Raw genomic sequence first — 21,156 nt, 5'->3', positions numbered from 1 at the left:
CACACCCACAAAGTTTTACATTTCTATGGACATACTCATGCTCAGTCTGGTTATATACGTTTACTAGGGCTGTCCATGAACTCTCCACCCCACCCCATGCATCTAAGGAAGTAGATTCATGTCTACAAAAGCTCATGCTACCAATTTTTCTCTTTCAGTTAGTCTCAAAGATGATAAAAGATCCTTTTGCATATATTATTCTTGTACTAATAATTTCAGCGATGAAAAGAGAGGGTTGAAGTTATGGAGATAAAATTATCTCCATTGCATATTTAGAGTATACTTAATTTCCAAAGAATCTATATCTCTGAAATAAATAATTAACAACATATGCAGTATTAAAGTCCATAAAATGCAAATATAAGCCACAAGCATAAGCCTGTTTAAAAGGAAGGTTTTAGCCCAGTTTCTTCAAAATCTGTAAATCAGGATTCTTCTAAAGGTTGACAGACCTCTGACAGGTTCTTTGGTTCTACAGATATGAAACAATAGTATACACTTTAGAACTATGTTACAATTGATTGCAATTCTCGAACATCTGGACTGACAGATGATTCTTTGTGTCATTATTTCAAGCATTCTGTTGGAGTCTTATAATTGTAATGTATCTTGAGTCAAAGTTTAACCACTAGATGGCAAGCTTGGGATGTTTCTGCTTTTTAAAATCTCTAAATTAATTCACTTTGGTTTCTAGATATAGTTCTGGCAAAAAATGTTTGAAGAGAAGAATGGAAAATAGAATTATTTAATAGTGTCACAACAGCAAAGAAAACATCTCTGGAACACATTCTGTGAGTCTACCTAGCTGAAAATGCAGAAATAAGGCAAAGTCCCTCGACCCTGTCGTGTAGGGTTGAACAACTTTCTCAGGTTCATGGGCTATGTGTGCTTTCTACTGAACCTGGGGATTAATCCCTATCTAAATTTTTAAATGTTTACCCTGGCACATTCTACAATGGTAAGTTTACTACATGAGGTGCTTGGCCTGATCCAAGAGAAGCCATTTTCCCAAACAGCAAGTGATACAAGTAATTACCTATTCTGGAAAAAGGGTCTCCTTAAACTAAAAGACTGTTCAATTCAACATCATGTTCAGTTCAACATAAGGTTGGAGTCCTGGTGATACAGTGGTTAAATGCTGGTACTGCAGCCACAATTCATAAGTTCAAACTTGCAGGGCTCCAGTTTGACTCGGCCTCCCATTCTTTGGTAGGTCGATAAAATGAGTACCCAGCTTGTTGGGGACAATTGGCTAACACATTGTAAACTGCTTAGAAAATGCTTAGTCCACTATGAAGCAGTATAGAAATGTACAGTGCTATTGTTAAAGTGCTAAGAGAAGTCAGAGGCAGGACAGACAAGCACTTTGTGCACTCACATGCCATGATGATGCCTTCATGCTAGGGCTGAACTAGAGCAGAGTGTGCACATGCTCCGAGCCCTAGTTCTGCCGCCTGGGCACCATCTTGGCGCGAACCCGTCCACATGGGGCACCATGATGACATCCCTTGGGTGCAGTGCCCAAACGGCACTATGCACAAGAGGCATCATCATGTCACTTGAGTGCATCAATGGCAACCCTTTGGGGATGCAAAAAGAACCCACCAGGAAGCGGGTTCTTTTCGTCCTTCCTGAGGCCACATTGTCTGGTTGCATCTTTCTGGGGCAAAAATGGGTGGCATGGAGCCAGAGGTGGCAGTGGGAAATTGTTGTAGAACCTGTGCAATACCAGTATTCATCTGTACCTGTGGTGTGAAGGCAGAACAGTGGATACAAGCGGAGACCATGTGAGCTTCACAAAGACAACTTAAGCACTTTGACTGTCCATCCTGGCTGGGAAGTTTGGTTCCACAAGAGACATACTCCTTAAATGATGCCAGGGAGAAGACTAAGCCCTGAGGGTAAGTGTGGCTTTGACCACGAAACTCTAGATGAGCATCAAAAAGTTGGTATCCAACTGGCCAAAGATGAGTGAAATCAAAAGGAAAGGGAAGAAATGGTACCTCATAATGCAACTATGGCAATGTACAAAAAGGAGCTGGTGGTTTCAACAGGTAGCTCTTTATATAGGGTTGCTGGAGGTGAGTGGTGCTACTACCAACACTTACATAAATTTATAGAAGATTCTGAATGCTGAATTCTGTGGAGGCACAGAATAACCACCCATTTGTATGAGGCACAGAGACCATGAAGTATTAGCTTTTACACTACCATATTACAAGTACAGCATTAAATTCCAGTATATGAATATAGATTTATATAATGACAGATTGCAGCCATCCATTTATATTCTTAATTCACAACAAGCATTGATAGTCCAGCTCCATCAGGACTAGCCTGGAAGAAGGAAGAGCCCTCCCTCCAATGCATCTGCCTTGGTCCAGGCCTCAGAGGGAGAGAAGAACCACTGGACCTCATCCCCTTTCCCTCCACCATTCCCTCCTCCTTTTGTTTCGTGTCTTTTAGATTGTAAGCCTGAGGGCAGGGAACTGTCTGATTAAAAATAATAATTGTAAGCCGCCCTGAGAGCCATTAGGGCTGAAGGGCGGGATATAAATACCTAAATAAATAAATAAATAAATAAATAAATACTCCAAGTCTTGAAAGGCGTATAAGGATTAAGTACCATGTATCGTATAGTTTGCACAGAATACCTATAAGGCTTCAATAGGTATAGTATCCTGATTATTGTGTTTGTGATAAATTCTTATGGTTATCAAAATCGCACTAGAAAATGTTAGCAAATCTGGAAATCAGTATTAAAGTTTTCGATACTGTTTCTTACAAATGACATTTAGTTATAGTGACTCACATTAACTGCTACATACCATGTAATTCCTGTCAACTTTCACCAGTTCTGTTGGCTGACTTATGGGAAAAAGTAGTTAAGATTCTTTCTTTTTTTTCTGAGTAAACTACCAGTTTGTTCTGGGTGGATTTAGTAACAAAGAGTTTTTTGTGCTCCAGGGCCATAGAGCTGAAGGAAAATATAAACCCAAAAGGGCTCATCCTATGCAATTACAGGAATTAATAAATAAAGTTACTGTGTCATTTGGGTCCAGTGGAATCCTTGGGAAGTGAGGTTTAAAAAAATCTATTCTTACATATAAGTAACTAGAAACATTGACTTTAAAATGTTAATGCCTCAAACAGGCTTCAAGGGACAAGAATAAATTTTCAGCACAGTGGGATATAAAGTTTACTGTTCCCTCTCACAATGTCAAGAGCTCCATTACAAATATTTTACCCATCAGACTGAGAACATAGCTACATAAAATGGATTTACCAGGCTTAATGCACAATAGCAGTAAAGTGCCTTAAATATATATTTTAAAAGTTCTACAGAGAACTTAAAAGGGTCATTACAAGTGTAATGTCATACATGATATCAGATACATGTAAATAAAAGTAAAACCTCACAGACTCTTTTATGCAGAATATCACATTTCATTCTCGCACCTAGCTTTTTATCTTCTGTATAGGTCACAATAACAACTTCTAACCTAGCAACCAAGAATGAGAACCAAAGTCAGCAATGGAGGAAACTACTTATGTATACATTTGCCAAATTTGTGCGTGTTGTTAAATAAGTGGCCTCCAATAGACAGTCCATGCAGTTATCATATCAAAAACAGACACACCAGAATGGAAGAAACTCCAGAAGACAGATGATGATGATGATGATGATGATGATGATGATGATGATGATGATGTTGATGATGATGTTGATGATGATTATTTAGCCCACCCAATCACAAGGAATCCGGGTGGGTTACAGCAAATGACGTTTATTAGTTTTGATTCTGTTTTTACTTGTCTACTTAGGAACTCCTGTATGCACATTGAGCTCAATCACGGGAAAATTTCTCCACATTTACTTCAACATAAGCAGCCACTTTCCATTCAAGAACACTTGAATATAGCGCCTCTCTCTATATAATCCGCCCCACACCCTTAGAACAACGAGGAAATATGTAAAGAGTTTACTCAGTGACAGCTCCAACCCACTGGAATGCACTCCCAGAAGAGATCTGACTTAGCCCTACATTGGAAGCCTTCAAGAAGGCATTGAAAACCTATCTCTTCCGGGTAGCATACCCTCCCAATTCGCTGTAGAGAAAGTATTTCCTAATAGATTAAGATCATCTGATGGCCCGACTGTTTTAATATGCTGTTTTAAAATTTTTATTGTATTATCTGTAATTGATGATGTGCTGTATCGTGACATGTGTGAACCGCTTTGATCTGGAGGAAAAGCAGTATACAAATAAAAGTTTTATTATTTATTTATTTTATTACTTTGTCAAGAGTAAAATCCATATGTTCATTAGAGCTCTTTTGAATTGGCTTGTGTATCTTTTGAGACATTGCTGATCTGAAACATTTATGATTCAGCTGCAAGTGGGTCAGAACTGCGCTGACTGCACAGCTTGATCCCAAAGCAGGCCGCAGCCAAAGGACCCAACCTGCGCTGCCAGGAGTCAGATTATCCTGGCTCCTTTTTGCTACAGTCCATAGGACTGGAGGGTGGCTTTGTTTGAACAGCACGCCTCCAAAGCGGCTGGAAGCCACTTCATATAGTCCGTCTGTTCCGAGTCACAGATATTAACATTTATTGGTTTTCTCTCTCTCATATATATATATATATATATATATATATATATATGAACCATCCCCTTCCCTGAATAGAGTGGCAAAAGATGAGAGCTGAAGCTTTGACACCCACTCACCCCTCTCCACTGTGGCACTATTTCTGGCCTTTCCTTCTGGCAGAAAAATAGTAGCGGTAGTTTTCTCCTTAACCATCCAGTCTTGGGGGTGAGCTCATTTATTGATTTATGGAAGTTCCTTGGCATCTTTTTCCTTTGCTTCATCCTTTACATCCATTGTTACATGCCCCTAAATTTTACTCTTGATTTATCCATGGGTCATATAAAAATCCGTAATTTTGACCCCAAAGTCTGCCCCAACATATAAATGAGGTTGACTTATAGCTGACTATATACAATAGTTACTTTAAATCAATTCAAATTTTGAAAGCCAGATAAATTAAATCCTTGTGTAAAGAACTGTCACCAGAAGATAGAACTAAATTATTGTTTCAGAAGGCAAGTCTGGATCTAATGAGTAGAATATGCAGGGGGAATAGATTATGGGTGAACATTAGGAAAAAAAATCTACTGTAAGAGTTTTCAACAGAGAAATTGACTTGGGAGATGGTAGACTCTGCACTGGAGGTATTTAAGCATAAGCTGGATTGCCCTCAGAATGCCAAAGTTGTATACTGCCTTGCAAATTCTGCACTGACTACATGATCTAGAAAGGCATAGTTTCTATCTCACCAATACTGTAGATTAATATTTCACAAACTCTGAAATATTAAGGAACATTAAAAAATAATTTACCAATCATGCATTTTGGGGGAAAAACATCTTACCTGATAGCAGAGGGATTTGGTTGGGCTTCAAGGACAAAAGGAGGAGTTTTTAACACACTGGCTGAATTATGCAAAACTGGCTGTTCTTCCTGGTTCTAAAGAAATATTAGACAGAAAAAGAGAAGAGTAAAATGTGAAAAACAGTGGAATGTCTACTCAGTTAAAGTCCAGTATTGAATGCTTTCAAAATCACCTTTTATAGTATAGTCTTCAACACCATTGTATGTACCTTTCTCCTAAAACATTGGCAAAGTTAGAAATTTTTGACAGAGTGCTGAAATTGACATTTTAAAATGTCAAACTCAGGTTACACATTATTAGAATGGATCAGTAGGTGCTGGTTGACTGGGGTCATTAAGGGGCTGAAAATTTTACACAGGTTAAAATCCAGTCAATTAAAAGCACCTAATATATTGATCAGCAGTTGATGCATGCCAAAATAAGCTGATGGCAAAAACCTGGCCCAAATTCTATGCCATATCCAGAAATTTCAACCATATTTTCAGTTACACGTAAAACTGATTTTCTACAGTGAAAATGAAAACACCTTAATACCTGCAAATTCCTTGCCTCTGCAGACCACCAAACTTCAAAGTCTTTTTGCAACTTTACTTTTGCCTTTTCCATAAGTAGCTGCAGGTGTTCAATTTCTATCTTCAGTCCTTTCAGTTGAGTAAACATAGTTTTATAACTGTAGGGGAAAAGGTGGGGTAAGTTCTGTATTCTTCACTATAGAAAAGTAATTCTGATGCTTCTCGAACTGAGTATTGTCCAGTATTTTGTAGGGCTGCATTGATCTGCTTGTCCCCATTCTCCAACCCAATTCATGGATAGTAGGCTGGGTGGATTGGTTTGTTGAGTAATGAAAGACCAAATGAATTCACCAGTTTGGATATATGCTGAGCTCTCAGTAACGAATGGCAATGCAATGGCTTCTTCCTGCCCCTTAAACCTTTAAATTCCACCACCACCACCTTTGTTGGCAAGTGGCTCCTTTTTCTCGTCTTTCCCTCACCTGCTTCTCCTCTGGCACATTAATTAAGCCATGTTTCCATACTCAAAGAGAGGGAGAAAGAGTCCTCTGTTGCAGTTCCATGCCAGGTTTAATAGTATAAACAAGTTTTAATGCATGATATATTTATTATATGGTGCATTAGTCCTTATGATTGAATTTTAAATTGTCAGCACTTTAAACTATTTTATGCATCAGTTAAAGAACACAGAACAGGAAAGTTAACCATCACAGTTCCAATTTCCTGTACTTCATCATGTCTGAAGGAAACCTTTGCCTTATTATAGGCTAGATGCTATATTTTGGAAAATGTAAGGCCCTGAAGCCTGTCCATTGGAAGAAAGAATGGTAATGTGCACTCTATCACAATGGTCTTCATGGAGCTGACAGCATACAGTGAAGCCGCTTCTCAGCATTCAACCATTTCAATGGCTTCCCTGTGCATTCTGACCTGACAGTTGTTGGCATGGTCCAGAATTTCAGTGTTTTCAAACAGCATTTTATGCCCTTACGCCCCTAGACTAATTCAACAGGAAAGAAGAAACCCTTAAAGTTAGCTTAGGCCCTGGACAGACAGGCCCTTTAGCATGTAAGGAATATGTGCTAGGGTTGCCTTGGGCATCCTTTACAGACGCTCCCTAACCCTAGCATGTATTCTGTATGTCAAAATGGTGGCGCCCTGTACAGATGGGTGCCGCCATTTTGACGTGACGGCCGTGCCACGTTCAAATGGCATGGCGCAGGCATGACGTGCTCACGCCACTACAGGGTGAATAGGGCGCCCTATTTGCGGCGCCAATAGGAGCTTCGAAACAGAGCTCCTTCCTGGGGAGTGCCTTGTTCCCACAGCCACCAAACGGCTGCAGGAATGAAGCCGGGGAGAAAGGGGCCGAGTGGCCCCTTTCTCTCCTGGCAGCGGCTCCCTGGGGTCTCCTGGGGCATGAAGTCCCAAGGACAGCCCTTTCCAGGCCGAGGGGAAGCGGCATTTTGCTGCTTTCCCGCAGCATGGAAAAGTGGCAGATCGAGGCCTCTGGGCTGCCACTGTGGCTGCTCAGGCCTGATCCAGCAGGGATTGCGGCGCCTGCAGGCCGCCCCAAAGGGGCGGTCTGTATCCTGCCATAGTTTGGCTACCAGGCCTGAAAAACACTAAAATCAAGACCCAGCAAATGCAAATGAAAACCACCCAGGGTCAGGGGGTTTCCCAGCAAACAATGGATGTCTAATTAAACAGACACTAATCCTCTTTGCATGCCCTTCCACCCTGAGGCCTTGCCATTCAACAACAGAACAATACACAGATTAACATGGAAATCACAAGCCAGGGTCACATAGTGTGTGTGTGTGTATACACATACACACCCCACTCTCTTCCATGCCAGCATTCTCTGAAGATGCCAGCCATGGATGCTGCTGAAACCTCAGAAACAAACTCTTCTAGCACATGGCCATATAACTCGAAAAAAATGGATCCATAATTGGTTGGAAAACCAGGTTCAAAGAGTCATCTGGAGGGAAATCTCAAATGGAATGCTGTAGGGTTCTGTCCTGGGACAAACACTGTTTAATATTTTTTATCAATGATTTAGATGGAATCCTTGTCAAGTTTGCTGATAAAAAACTGGGAGGGATAGCAAACACATTGGAAGATAGGAACAGAATTCAAAAAGACCACACTAAACAAGAAAATTTGGCTGAAATTAATAGAATGAAATTCAACAGAGATGATTTGTAAATGATTGAATTTGCAGATCTCGTGTCCATAGATCTGAAGGGCCAACTATATTAGATACTGAACTCCAGTGCAATGGCGGTATTGAAAAAGATATAACAGATGCCTTCTGCTTCTGATATACAGTTGTCCCTCCACATGTGCTGGGGTTAGGGGCACCTCAAAGTTATTTTTTTTAATCTGAGTGAACACCTCTCTAGATCCTCCAGAACAACTCTATGGTCATTTTTGTTGACCATAGTATTGCACTGCAGGGCTTAAAATCCCTGGAGAAGTGTTCTTTCTTGGAATCTCTAGGTCTTTCAGCACAATTCCATGGTCAACCTCTGGCAGAATTTGACCATAGTTGTGCTGGAGAACCTAGAGATTCCTAGAGAAAACATATTAATCAAACCCGTGAGTAATCAAAACCGCAAATGTGGCGGGCTGATTATACAAAAAAACATATAGATATGCCTAGGGAAATGGACAGGTTGCTCACCTGTAACTGTGTTTCTTCGAGTGGTCATCTGCGAATTCACACAAATGGGTTATTCTGCGCCTGCACAGCCAAGCTTGGAAACTTCTGGAATCTCTGGGCAGAAAATGAAGTAACAACTTTCTGCAACTTTTTGGCGGTAACTCCGCCCACCGCTATATATGTCCCCTAGCAGACTGCTCTTCTCCAGTTCCAAATGAGCTGTGACAGCACATAGTAATGCAAAATGAGTGGGACACTGAGGGGACGGATGGGCGGCTTTGTGTGAATTCGCAGATGACCACTCGAAGAAACACAGTTACAGGTGAGCAACCTGTCCTTCTTCTTCGTGGTCTCTGCGAATCACACAAATGGGTTAGACTAGCAAGCTTAAGACAAGGAGGGAGTGTCCAAATAATGTTGAAACAGAACTTTTTATTAAACTGAGCCATAACACCAACAAGTGTTGCGTGATGTGATTAATGAAACCCAGATAATAACACTGCCCTCCCAAAGGCTGCATCCTGTCTTGCCCTGGCATCCAGCCTATAATGGAGGGAGCCATCAGGCAGACACAGCAACATCAGGGACTGCCTGAAGGAAGAGGCCCCTCCCTCCTCAACTGTCATCTCGGCCTCAGAGGGAGAGATCAGGCAGACCCAGCAACATCAGGGACTGCCTGAAGGAAGAGGCCCCTCCCTCCTCAACTGTCATCTCGGCCTCAGAGGGAGTCATCAGGCAGACCCAGCAACATCAGGGACTGCCTGAAGGAAGAGGCCCCTCCCTCCTCAACTGTCATCTCGGCCTCAGAGGGAGAGATCAGGCAGACCCAGCAACATCAGGGACTGCCTGAAGGAAGAGGCCCCTCCTTCCTCAACTGTCATCTTGGCCTCAGAGGGAGCCATCAGGCAGACCCAGCAACATCAGGGACTGCCTGAAGGAAGAGGCCCCTCCCTCCTCAACTGTCATCTTGGCCTCAGAGGGAGCCATCAGGCAGACCAGCAACATCTTGGACTGCCTGAAGGAAGAGGCCCCTCCCTCCTCAACTGTCATCTTGGCCTCAGAGGGAGCGATCAGGCAGACCCAGCAACATCAGGGACTGCCTGAAGGAAGAGGCCCCTCCCTCCTAAACTGTCATCTCGGCCTCAGAGGGAGCGATCAGGCAGACCCAGCAACATCAGGGACTGCCTGAAGGAAGAGGCCCCTCCCTCCTCAACTGTCATCTCGGCCTCAGAGGGAGTCATCAGGCAGACCCAGCAACATCAGGGACTGCCTGAAGGAAGAGGCCCCTCCCTCCTCAACTGTCATCTCGGCCTCAGAGGGAGAGATCAGGCAGACCCAGCAACATCAGGGACTGCCTGAAGGAAGAGGCCCCTCCTTCCTCAACTGTCATCTTGGCCTCAGAGGGAGCCATCAGGCAGACCCAGCAACATCAGGGACTGCCTGAAGGAAGAGGCCCCTCCCTCCTCAACTGTCATCTCGGCCTCAGAGGGAGCCATCAGGCAGACCAGCAACATCTTGGACTGCCTGAAGGAAGAGGCCCCTCCCTCCTCAACTGTCATCTTGGCCTCAGAGGGAGTCATCAGGCAGACCCAGCAACATCAGGGACTGCCTGAAGGAAGAGGCCCCTCCCTCCTCAACTGTCATCTCGGCCTCAGAGGGAGCCATCAGGCAGACCCAGCAACATCTTGGACTGCCTGAAGGAAGAGGCCCCTCCCTCCTCAACTGTCATCTTGGCCTCAGAGGGAGTCATCAGGCAGACCCAGCAACATCAGGGACTGCCTGAAGGAAGAGGCCCCTCCCTCCTCAACTGTCATCTCGGCCTCAGAGGGAGCCATCAGGCAGACCCAGCAACATCAGGGACTGCCTGAAGGAAGAGGCCCCTCCCTCCTCAACTGTCATCTCGGCCTCAGAGGGAGCCATCAGGCAGACCCAGCAACATCAGGGACTGCCTGAAGGACAAGACTTCTCCCTCCTTTAACTGTTTAACTTTTGTATTGTATTACAATTTTCACTGTACACCGCTATGATCATTGCGGAATAGCGGTCTATAAATAAAACGTATTATTATTATTATTATTATAATGTCTAACAAACGTCAGAGGCTGGGACCAGACGGCTGCTTTGCAAACATCCTCAAGTGCTATTCCTGCCAAAAACGCTGAATACGCTGCTACTGCCCGTGTTGCATGGGCCCGAACCCGACTAGGGGGAGGTTTACCAGCAAGCTCATAACACAGGTTGATAGTATTGCATATCCACTTAGATTCTCTGAATAACAAACAAAGAGTCTGTTTGAGAGTCTCGAGCCGGAAGTTCTACTAAGATAGAAGGCAAGGGCCCTCCGAACGTCCAAAGCATGCAACCGACGTTCATCATCAGTAGTCGGGTTCGAAGCCAACGTTGGTAAGACAATGTCCTGGTTTATGTGAAAGGCTGACACTACCTTCGGCAGGAAGGTAATGTCAGTACGGAGGACCACTTTGTCCTTATGGAAGCAGAGGTACAGTTGGTCCATTCTTAAGGCACATAGCTCACCAGCCCGACGAGCAGAAGTGACAGTGACCAAAAAGGCAGTCTTCCATGTCAACAGTCTCAGGTCCACCATGGCCATGGTCTCAAAAGGTTTGGAGGCCAGTCGAGGGAGAACAAGGTCCAGGCTCCACGCTGCTGTCGGGCTGGTAGAAGGTGGGTGAAGGTTATTGAACCCTCTAAGAAATCTCTTAATGAGAGGATCCTTAAACAAAGAAGGTTTGTCATCAAACAAATAGTGTGAACAAATGGCTGAGAGATAGGACTTAATAGAGTTCAAAGATAGCCCTGCGTCCGCCAAGGTCATCAAAAATTCCAGCACCATAGGGATGGACACTTGGGATGGAGTGGCGTCCTTATTTCTAAGGAAGGTTAAGAATTTTTCCCATTTATAGCGGTAGGCTTTCTGCGTGGAAGGCTTCTGAGCCGCCCCGATGACTGAAAGTACATTAGGAAGTAGGGACATCAGCCTTGGATCCTCCACGCTACCAATGAGAGAGACTCCATCCCTGGGTGGAGAACCAGTCCATTATGGAGCGACAGAAGGTCAGGACGGAACTCCAGACGGAGGTACCTTCCCTTGGTGAGGCATAGCACATGGGCGAACCAGGGCTGCCTTGGCCACCACGGGGTGACCAATATCACATTTGAATCGTCCGACATCACCTTCGCTAGGACTCTTGTGATGAGTGGGAATGGGGGAAACGCGTAGAGTAGTCCCTGTGACCATTTGAACTGTAAGGCATCTCCCAGCGACCCGTGGCCTTGGCTGCGTGAGCAAAAGCATTGGCAGTGAGAGTTCTGAGGTGACGCGAACCAGTCCAGGATCGGTGTTCCCCATCGGTGGAATAATCCGGAGATCACCTCCGGGTGGAGCCTCCACTCGTGGCAGGTCGTCGGGGATCTGCTCAACTGGTCTGCCAGCTCGTTCTGGTCTCCAGGGAGGTGGATGCATTGTAGAAGGATCTTGTGCGTTATGCACCAGTCCCAAATCCTGAGAGTAATGTCCAGCAACGTTCTTGACCTTGTACTGCCCTGCTTGTTTAGGTAGTACATTGTGGTCGTGTTGTCTGTTAACAGAAGAACCACTCTGCTGGAGAGGAAGGACTGGAAGGCCCGTAGGGACTTTTCCACTGCTAGCATCTCCAGAGCATTGATGTGAAGCTTGGATTCCAGCTGTGTCCACCTGTCCTTGATGGCCAAATCTCCGGAGTGGGCTCCCCATCCTTGGAGGGAGGTGTCCGTGGTTAAGGTGATGTCTGGGTGAGGGGACAGGAATGGCATGCTGACACAGACGTTGTCGGGTTGGAGCCACCAGCGTAAGGACCATTGTACCGCTCTCGGGATGGTGACCATTTTGAGCGGGGAGTCTCGCACGGGATGGAAGACGGAGAGAAACCATGACTGAAGCGGTCTGAGGTGAAGCCTTGCCCAAGGGGTGACAAAGGTAGTAGAGGCCAAGTGACCCATCGCTACTTGTACGGTGCGAGCTTGCAAGCCTAGGCACGGTTGTATTGCTGCACACAGGGCCTGAAATCTCAGGGGCGGAAGATAAGCCTTCGAGGTCTGTGAGTCCAAGATCGTTCCGATGAACTCGAGTCTCTTGGAGGGAGTTAGATTTGACTTGTCTAGATTGACCTTGAGACCCAGAGCGTCCAGAAGAAGCAGAGTAAATTGGACATTCCGCAGCAAGGACTCTCGGGACGGTGCAGTGAAGAGCCAGTCGTCCAGGTATGGAAAGACCGTTATCCCCTTCTGCCTCAGGAAGGCCACGACTGGTGCCATACATTTCGTGGATACTCTCAGGGCCGATGGTAGGCCGAACGGCAAAACCTTGTATTGGAATATGTCGGGTCCAATGGCGAAGGCAAGGAATCTGCGATGCTCGGGTCGAATGGCCACGTGAAAGTAGGCATCTTTCAAGTCCAGTGTGGCAAACCAGGCATCTTTCTGCAAGAGTGGCAGAACAGAGGCAAGAGTTAACATTCTAAAACGTTTATAAACAATAAAGCAGTTCAATAGACGTAGGTCCAGAATTGGTCTCAGTCCCCTGTCCCTCTTCGGGACGGTGAAATACTTGGAGAAGAAACAATATCGGGCCCGGCTGGGGTACACGGGTTCGATGGCGCCCTTTTGTACGAGAAAGCACACTTCGTCGAGAAGGGTGTCCAACGGGACGGTGGAATTAATAGCTCCGGTGGGAGGGAGCTCTAGGAACTCAAGGGCATAACCCTGTCGGATGATGTTTAACACCCAAGAGTCCAAAGTTATCGATGCCCAGGTGTCAAAGAAGGGCCGTAACCTATCGGCAAATACTGGGACGGAGTGCGCTAGGAGACTTCAAAATCTCTTCTTGCCTCTATTATCCTTCTTCTTGTAGGCCTGTTGGTATCTAGGTTGAGAAGGTTGACGGTGGTCAGGGTGGCCAGAGGGAGACTGCGATGGTCGAGTCTGAGGCGGTCTATCCAGAGACTGGAATGAGCGGTCATGCTGATGGTAGCATTGTTGGTTATATGGGTACCAGTAGCGCTGGCCAGTGTACCTCTGACGCGGAGACTTCGCAGTGGAAGAAGACATGCCGTGCTTCCTGGCAGCGGTCTTCATCCAATACCTAAAACTCAGTTTCTCATCCGTATCCTTATTGAATAAGCCCGAGTTGTCAAAGGGCATATCCTCAATGGCAGCTTTAGCTTGGGGAGTGAGGTCCGAGGACCGCAGCCAAGCATATCGTTGAAGGGCTACTGAGCCCGAAAGGACATTAGAAGCACAGTCTATGGAGTGCCTGGCCGAGATGATCTGTTGGCTACCAACGAGGTGTATCTCGTTCCGAAGAGCAGACATGATTCTCTTTTTGTCATCGGGCAGGTCGTTAATAGTAGAGTCCATCTTCTCTACCAACAGCTGGACCTATGCGCCCATGCAGGCTGCATAATTGGCGATCTTGATGTCCAAGGCCGCAGACGCACAGAACTTCTTCGCAAGGCCATCAATCTTTTTACTCTCTTTGTCGACTGGTGTGGAGGACAGACGAGGGGCAAAGACAGTCTGGGAATCCGGAATTTCTCCTTCGGATTCAGAGCTGTGGCCCAAGCCCACAATCTGCAAGTCCTCATCCGGGATAGTCAGATGAGCGGAGAGGAGTACCCTGGGTTCCAAAGGCGGTGGGACGGATGCCGACACCATTTCTGGAACAGGGGTGGCCACTTCTGGGATCGGAGTGGGTGTAGGCCTGGAAGGAGGGGGCACCGAGACTGCACTTGGCGGCCCTCTGCAGCGCGATTTTGGTGCGGGTGATGCTGACCTAGCCCGCCTAGAGTCCCGGCCGCTGCGGGAGGATTTGGAGGACTTTTGCATGTCTCCGTGCTTCCTCTTAGAAGGCTTTTCGGCCTTCTCCTTGTCCGACGAGGAGCCGGATGGTTGGCCTACAGGCTCTGCAGAGGACACTGACACGGCTGCCGGTTGAAATACCTTCCCGTACAGGGAGGCCTTCAAATTCCGATCCCGGTTCTTGAGGGCTTGAGTGGTCATAGCCCTACAATGTTTGCAGCTGCCCGGGACATGAGTCTCACCGAGGCAGAGAACACATTTCTCACGTTCATCGGGCATGGGAATTTTTACACCACACTTGGTGCATCTCTTGAAGGAGGCCATGGGGCCGGTGGCCGAAGCCAAGATTGAATCGTTGTCCAAAGTCAGTGGTCAAGAAGTCCAAAGTCCGAAGCCAGAGATTCAATCCAGAGAGAATTAGCAAATGCCAACGAAGTTCCTCGAACTGCTCAGCGCAGCGGAATGAAGGAACTGGAGAAGAGCGTTCCGCTAGGGGACATATATAGCAGTGGGCGGAGTTACCGCCAAAAAGTTGCAGAAAGTTGTTACTTCATTTTCTGCCCAGAGATTCCAGAAGTTTCCGAGCTTGGCTGTGCAGGCACAGAATAACCCATTTGTGTGATTCGTAGAGACCACGAAGAAGAAATATCATTTTCTCCATAGATCCCTGTTTAGAGATGCAGAATTCGTCAACAGATGAGTATGTTGGTACTTCAAGACAAGAAAAATTGTGAGCTGATTCCACTCATTAGTGCTCTACAATGAGGGAAGCTTTCACAGTTGAAAATGTTGGTGGGAGGACCTCGTGGAACGTTCCCTGGATTAAAGGGAAAGTGTTCATATGGGTCTGGAATCCTTGTTACTTGCGGGTATTTACACCGAAACCATGAAAAGCAAATGATAAGATAGTAGAAGTCTGAGGGACACTGAGCTGGCTACCTGCTTTCTTAAAAACCACAATAAAACTTTGGGACTATTAACATGAACAATTCTGCTGATTAAAGTGGTAGAAAGGAATAGAAAGGAAGTCTCATTAAGCTGCCTTGGTTTTGTAAACAAGAGCTGAGTAAATGAAGTACCCTACAAGATTGTAATTCAGATTCAAAAGACTATTGTTGGGTGAGTTTAAAAGGGCATAACAAAAGTTTTAAGATCATGAAACTTAAATTTTATGAATAGATTGGATTTTATGCATTAGAAGATTGAACTGAATTTAATATGAAGATTACATCAAGAGAAATAGGAGACTTTTTTTTGAAGTTGATAAGATTGTAAACTGTGCATGGTGAAATGGAAACAATCGATCCTAACGGCATGAATCAAGGTAGGGAGAAGAATGTGTTAACCTGGAAATGATGTGTGTGTGTGTGTGTGTGCGTGCGTGCGCGCGCGCACACACACACACACACACACACACACACACACAGAGAGAGAACAAATTAAAGTGGATTTACTGGAAGGATTAGTTTGCAAAATCGTGGAAATTGAGGAAATTGAGGCAGAAGACATCTTGGGTCTAAAATGGGAATTGATAACTCAGGAGGAAGAGAAGGGTGAGATGAATAATGAAAGGATGTTTATGGGAAATAAATAGATGAAAAACCAAAATCAAGTTGATAAGAGTGATGGACTAGCTGGTAAAACTGAGAGCTGGAAAGTTGGTGAAGAACTGAAATACATGATTCCCCAGAACAATTACTTGCAATGGAATGGAAATGAGTTGATTGTAATAACAAGAGCTGGAGAAGGAAGCTGGATGGTTTGAAGAGAAGGAAGGTTATGTTTGAATGGATGAGGAGAAAGGTTTGAGTTAGATTTAAAATGAAGAAGAGAAAGTATTGGTTAAAGCTGGGTTAATAAATCTGGTTACAGGATAAAAAACATTGAGATTTGGATGTGAATATAGTTTTCAAAGGGAGGAAAATGCTAGAATTTTTAAAAGTGAAAATGGATAAAAATATAGAAAATGGATTGGAAATAAGAATGCTTTATTATAGCCAATAGGTTTAAAGTTTTCAGTGAGAAGGATTAGTATGTACAGCGCGCCCGCGCCATACACAGGCGTGCCATACGCGGCCTTGAGCATACGCGCTCAAGCCGCGGGGCGCACGCGGGGCAGAAGGGGCGGTGCGTCCCATTCAATTGAATGGGCGCGCCTGCCTGTTGCGCCCTGCGCGCGCCTGCGCCGCCGCGCACGAGCCCCATTGTTTCCAATGGGGCTCGAGCATAGGCGAAATTCGCCTTACGTGGAGGGATCCGGAACGGATCCCCCGCGTAAGGTGAGGACGGACTGTACTTTCATTAGTAATAGTTTTATTAGTAAAGAGGGGGAAATTTAATATTGCTTAACATGACGCAACGGCTTAGTTGTTTGACATAATTATAGAAAGATAATAAGAAAGATATTTTAATGTCAGTTATGACGTTAGAACATACTGTTGGTTTTAAAGAATAATGAGAATAGAGTATAGCAAGAAGTTTATTGTTAGATTCTTACTTAGGCTTGAACTATTGTTATATAACTGATGAAAGGAAGAATGAAAGTTATCCTTTCTTTCCTTTTGTCCTCTAATATTTATTCTTTATGTTTTATTTTTTGTTTCTTTTTCACTTTTTTCATTTTAATGTATTTATATAACTTGTAATAAAACCATTTTTTTAAAAGAACAGATGAGTATGTTATAGTGTTGTTCCAAGATGTTTAATTCCTTACCAGTGCTCGCCTCTTAGTGATGTTTTCTAAGACAAGTACTGTATACTCCAATACAGTCGTCCCTCAACTCACGGTTTCGATTATTTGTGAGGTCAAGGCCGCTGTGCACATTCCTTCTCCTCATTCTTCCCAGGCCTTTCCCCTGGAGAGGGAAAAAGCCCAGGAGGGAGAAGCCAGGAAGGGTGCATGTGCCAATCCCGACTCTTTCCAGGACAGAGAGCTGCCTCTTTCTCCAAGCAGCTCTCTGCCTTGGGAGGGGGTTTGGGGAAAATAATCCCCTACCCTTTGCCAGGACAGGGAGCTGCCTGGGGCAAGACAGCTCTCTTGCCTTGGGAAGGGGTGTGGGGAAAGCAAGTAAGTCCTCCGTCCTGTCATTCCAAGGTTTCAGAGAGGTCCCCGGAGCTCCCTGAAGCCTTGGAAGGGGAGCTGCCCTTTGTGGGTGGTCTTGTGCCCCTACCCCCATGAATGTCAAGGGTTGACTGTATAGTGTAATGTGCTCGATTCTTTACCATATTTAATCAGAAAATGGTGAATTTTAAAAAAGGTAAGACATAAAAACATAAGATCTTAGAGGCATTGTCTGTGACCTTTCCAGCTTTGACCATTCCTAGACATGTCAAGTCTGGCCACAGTGGCACAGGCCTTAGTTTGGATTACTGTAATGGGCTGTATGCACATCTGCATTTGAAGAGTGTTCAAAAAATTCAGTTGGTCTAAAGAGCTGTTAGCAGATTGTTAATGGAGACTGGCTACACAGAATACACAACTTCTTTGTTGCAATAGTTCCACTGTCTGCTTATTTCTGGGCACAGTACTAGTTATGGTCCTACATGGCTCAGGTCCAGGTAATCTGTTGGACCATATTTTCCCATATGAACCTGCCTATGTTTTTAGATCTTTTGGAGAAACTATTCTCTCTGCCCCACCACCTTCATAGGTACATCTGTGGGAACATGACAGAGTTTTATTATTATCTCGCCCTTCTCCCAAGGCTTACAACACGTATGTATATGTGTGTTTCATGTGCACCTGACATTGCACATAAGCGTAAACAGCTACAGTAGCATCACTTAGGTAACTTGATATACTCCATATTAGCTGTGTTAGTCTCAGTCAAGACAATTTGAATTACTCTCCTGAGCTGCACAAGGGGAGCGGGAATTCTATTCAAAAGATAAACAAAGGGCTGAATATTTCACTCTCCACAGAGGAGCAAGAACAGTAATATAATTTTCCATCCCTTTTAGGGATGGGAATAATCAAGGGACATATTTTCATTGCTAAGCATAGGTCCTTCTAGTGGCTACTCCTAGACCCTGAAGTTAGGTCAGACTGACACTTCCATAGACAGGTGAAGTTCTCTCCCCCCTCCCCTAGGGCTGCCATAATTGTCCACTTTTACCAGGGACAAAATGTAGGACAAATTCAAGACCAAACTGTAGGGCAACTGCAGGACAAAACTCAGCTCAAAATGTAGGACATTTAAGGTCCACCATTTTTCTTCAATGTCCTACATTTTGGGCTGAGTTTTGTCCTGCAGTTGTCCTACAGTTTGGTCTTGAATTTGTTCCACATTTTGTCCCTGGTAAAAGTGGACAATTATGGCAACCCTACCCTCCCCCCATCCAGGCCTTTGTGACTGCTCAGAGGGAAAAGGCCTTTCAAAATGTGATATTTATTTTCTTTTTATTTCTTGTTTTCTTTTTAAAGGCCCTGTTTTTAGTTGCTCTTATTTCTATTGTTAGTTTAATTTTACTTTTAACATTTGTATGATGTGAATGGTTCAGCTGCATCGAACCTTTGTAAGCTACCTTGAACTCCTGACTGGGATAAAGGTAGGAAATAATCACTACCACCACCATGTAACAACAACAGCAGCAGCAGCAGAAGAAGAAGCAGATGAACATTTTTTAAAAATATAACTTTCAGTCCTCCACATATTTCCTAAATATGTCCCTCCATCTTTTGTTCAATTACATCTTCTCACGTAATACTTGATAATACAGGAACCATTAAAAACCATTTGGCTGTAGAAGACATTGGATCTAAGTAGAAGAAAGTGCTTCGTATCCTCAGCACAACGAAAGCATACAGCACCCCATACACGGCTTCCTGCTTATGCAGAAATCGTGTGATGGGAGAATGAATGGCGTGCGCAGCCTTCTGTGCTGCAAGCACGAGCCCCATTCAATTGAATGGGACTTCAGTTTATGCATTTTTCAGCTTACACTGGGGGGGGGGGGAACGGAACGGATCCCCTGCATAAGCCAAGGGACCACTGTCCTGTGCTTGTCATCTCTTCCCTTTCTTAGGGATGAAGTTAAACCAAGGAATTATCAACAGCCAGCCAGATGCAGTGAGCACACTGTTCACATCTAAGCAAACCTACTGTATTAATCCCCTTCTGGACTGTGGTATATACACACAAACAAGAATTGAATATATCATTTTCCATTATATCTGATGTTTGGTAAATCCACTGACAACTTGGCTGAAAATGGACATACCTTCCCCCAAATGTTAAGTAGTCCAGATGACAAGGAAGAAATTGTTTTACAAGCTCTTGTAACTGATTGTTTGACTACCTAACCAGATGTACCTCTTCCCCAATGTTGATATATGCACCATAGATAGTGCACTCAAGTCAACTTAATAGCACATATGAAACATATATATGTAACTGAATCCCTAACAGCATATGGGAAACATATACATGTAAAAGCTAACGTTTTAAAAATGTAAAAATCAAACTGAAATAACCTTATCTTATCTTTTTCAATTTGCGCCCGAAGTGCCTCTTCTACTGGATCAGGTTTATTCATTTCTCTAGGACTGACAACAGCTGCAAGATATAATCTTATGTTAGTAACTGTTGTAAAATGTAGTGCTAAAGGAAAATGTTTCTGCATCACAATGAAAGGTGTCTTATAAGTCTGACAAAACTAATTTATCTAGAGAGGCTAGTTTCTAACTAAGGCTTAAATCCAATGCAGAGTTAGGTGTGCTGAAGTTCACTGATAGTCCTAAGCACACCTCTATTGGCATTAGGGCAAAATAATAACTCATCTCCCATTGCCCAGTCTGTATTGTTGTTGTTATTGTTATTATCCCACCTTTTATCCCTAGTTTGACACTCAAGGTGGCTTTCAATAGTTCAAACAAACATAGTTAAAAATCAACAAAGTACAAAAGATAAAAAGCAATTAATCCATCATAAAATTAAAACCAGTTAAAAAATTTAAAACAACAAGAACAAATAAAAATCCAGAATATTATACAAGGCCTTTTTCTACTGAAAAATCAATTTTCAAAGGCCTGACAGAATGAAAAGGATTTTACTTGCTTGCTAGATGTAACGAGCTAAAAGCCCCCAACCAAGCTGGCTGTTTGTCCCAGAAAGGAGAGAAACACCCAACTGTTTGGATCACCATCTCCTCTAATATCATTTTTTCCCTTCACTTCCACCCCTCTGAGTTACGGTCTTCTGTAGTAGGTAATTATGGATAGCCTTATTCATTGATGCTCCCAGATAAAAAGATTTAGACTAATGCTGACTGTGCCTTTGCCATCACTGCCTTAAGTATATTTAGAGGTTTTTCCCCCCTTGCAGCCTTTAGGTTCTTAACAAGGGTGTGCTGTCATATACAAAACATACACCTGACTTTCATAGCTTCTGAAAGTGTCAGCAGATCAGAACAAAGCCAGATATATATATGACAAAATTATAGAAACAGGAATTAAAAGTTATTAATACATCCACCATCGGCATCCCCCACCAGCAACAACCATTTGTTCTCTCATTTCTATAATAAATGATAGAAATTTTATCATCACTTGTGTCACTACTGTGTCTCTATACTGCAAGAAAAATTAAGAGTACAACTGGACTGATCAAACAGGTAAAATGGACAATAAAAGAACAAACACTGACTGGCAAACATAAGTGTAC

At 44.0% G+C, this 21,156-nt stretch overlaps 1 protein-coding gene across 3 annotated transcripts in view; it reads right to left on the bottom strand.

Moving 5' to 3' along the window:
* The window catches only part of KIF6 (kinesin family member 6), a 248,852-nt gene that overhangs the window by 14,657 nt on the left and 213,039 nt on the right, over nucleotides 1–21,156 (bottom strand). For all 3 annotated transcript variants that reach the window (XR_016281700.1, XM_089529584.1, XM_089529586.1), the window contains 3 exons: nucleotides 19,968–20,049; nucleotides 5,993–6,128; nucleotides 5,438–5,532 (listed from right to left, as the gene is read on the bottom strand). Coding sequence is in view for 2 of the 3 variants with exons in the window: in XM_089529584.1 (XP_089385710.1) it covers nucleotides 5,438–5,532; nucleotides 5,993–6,128; nucleotides 19,968–20,049 (313 nt within the window). In the remaining variant the exon portion in view is untranslated. The remainder of the gene's footprint in view (nucleotides 1–5,437; nucleotides 5,533–5,992; nucleotides 6,129–19,967; nucleotides 20,050–21,156) is intronic.

This window comes from Sceloporus occidentalis, unplaced genomic scaffold (assembly GCF_023333645.1).
Source record: "Sceloporus occidentalis isolate IW3139 unplaced genomic scaffold, rSceOcc1.0.p SCAF_6, whole genome shotgun sequence".
NCBI lineage: Eukaryota > Metazoa > Chordata > Lepidosauria > Squamata > Phrynosomatidae > Sceloporus > Sceloporus occidentalis.
This window is presented reverse-complemented; position numbering and strand designations above follow the sequence as displayed.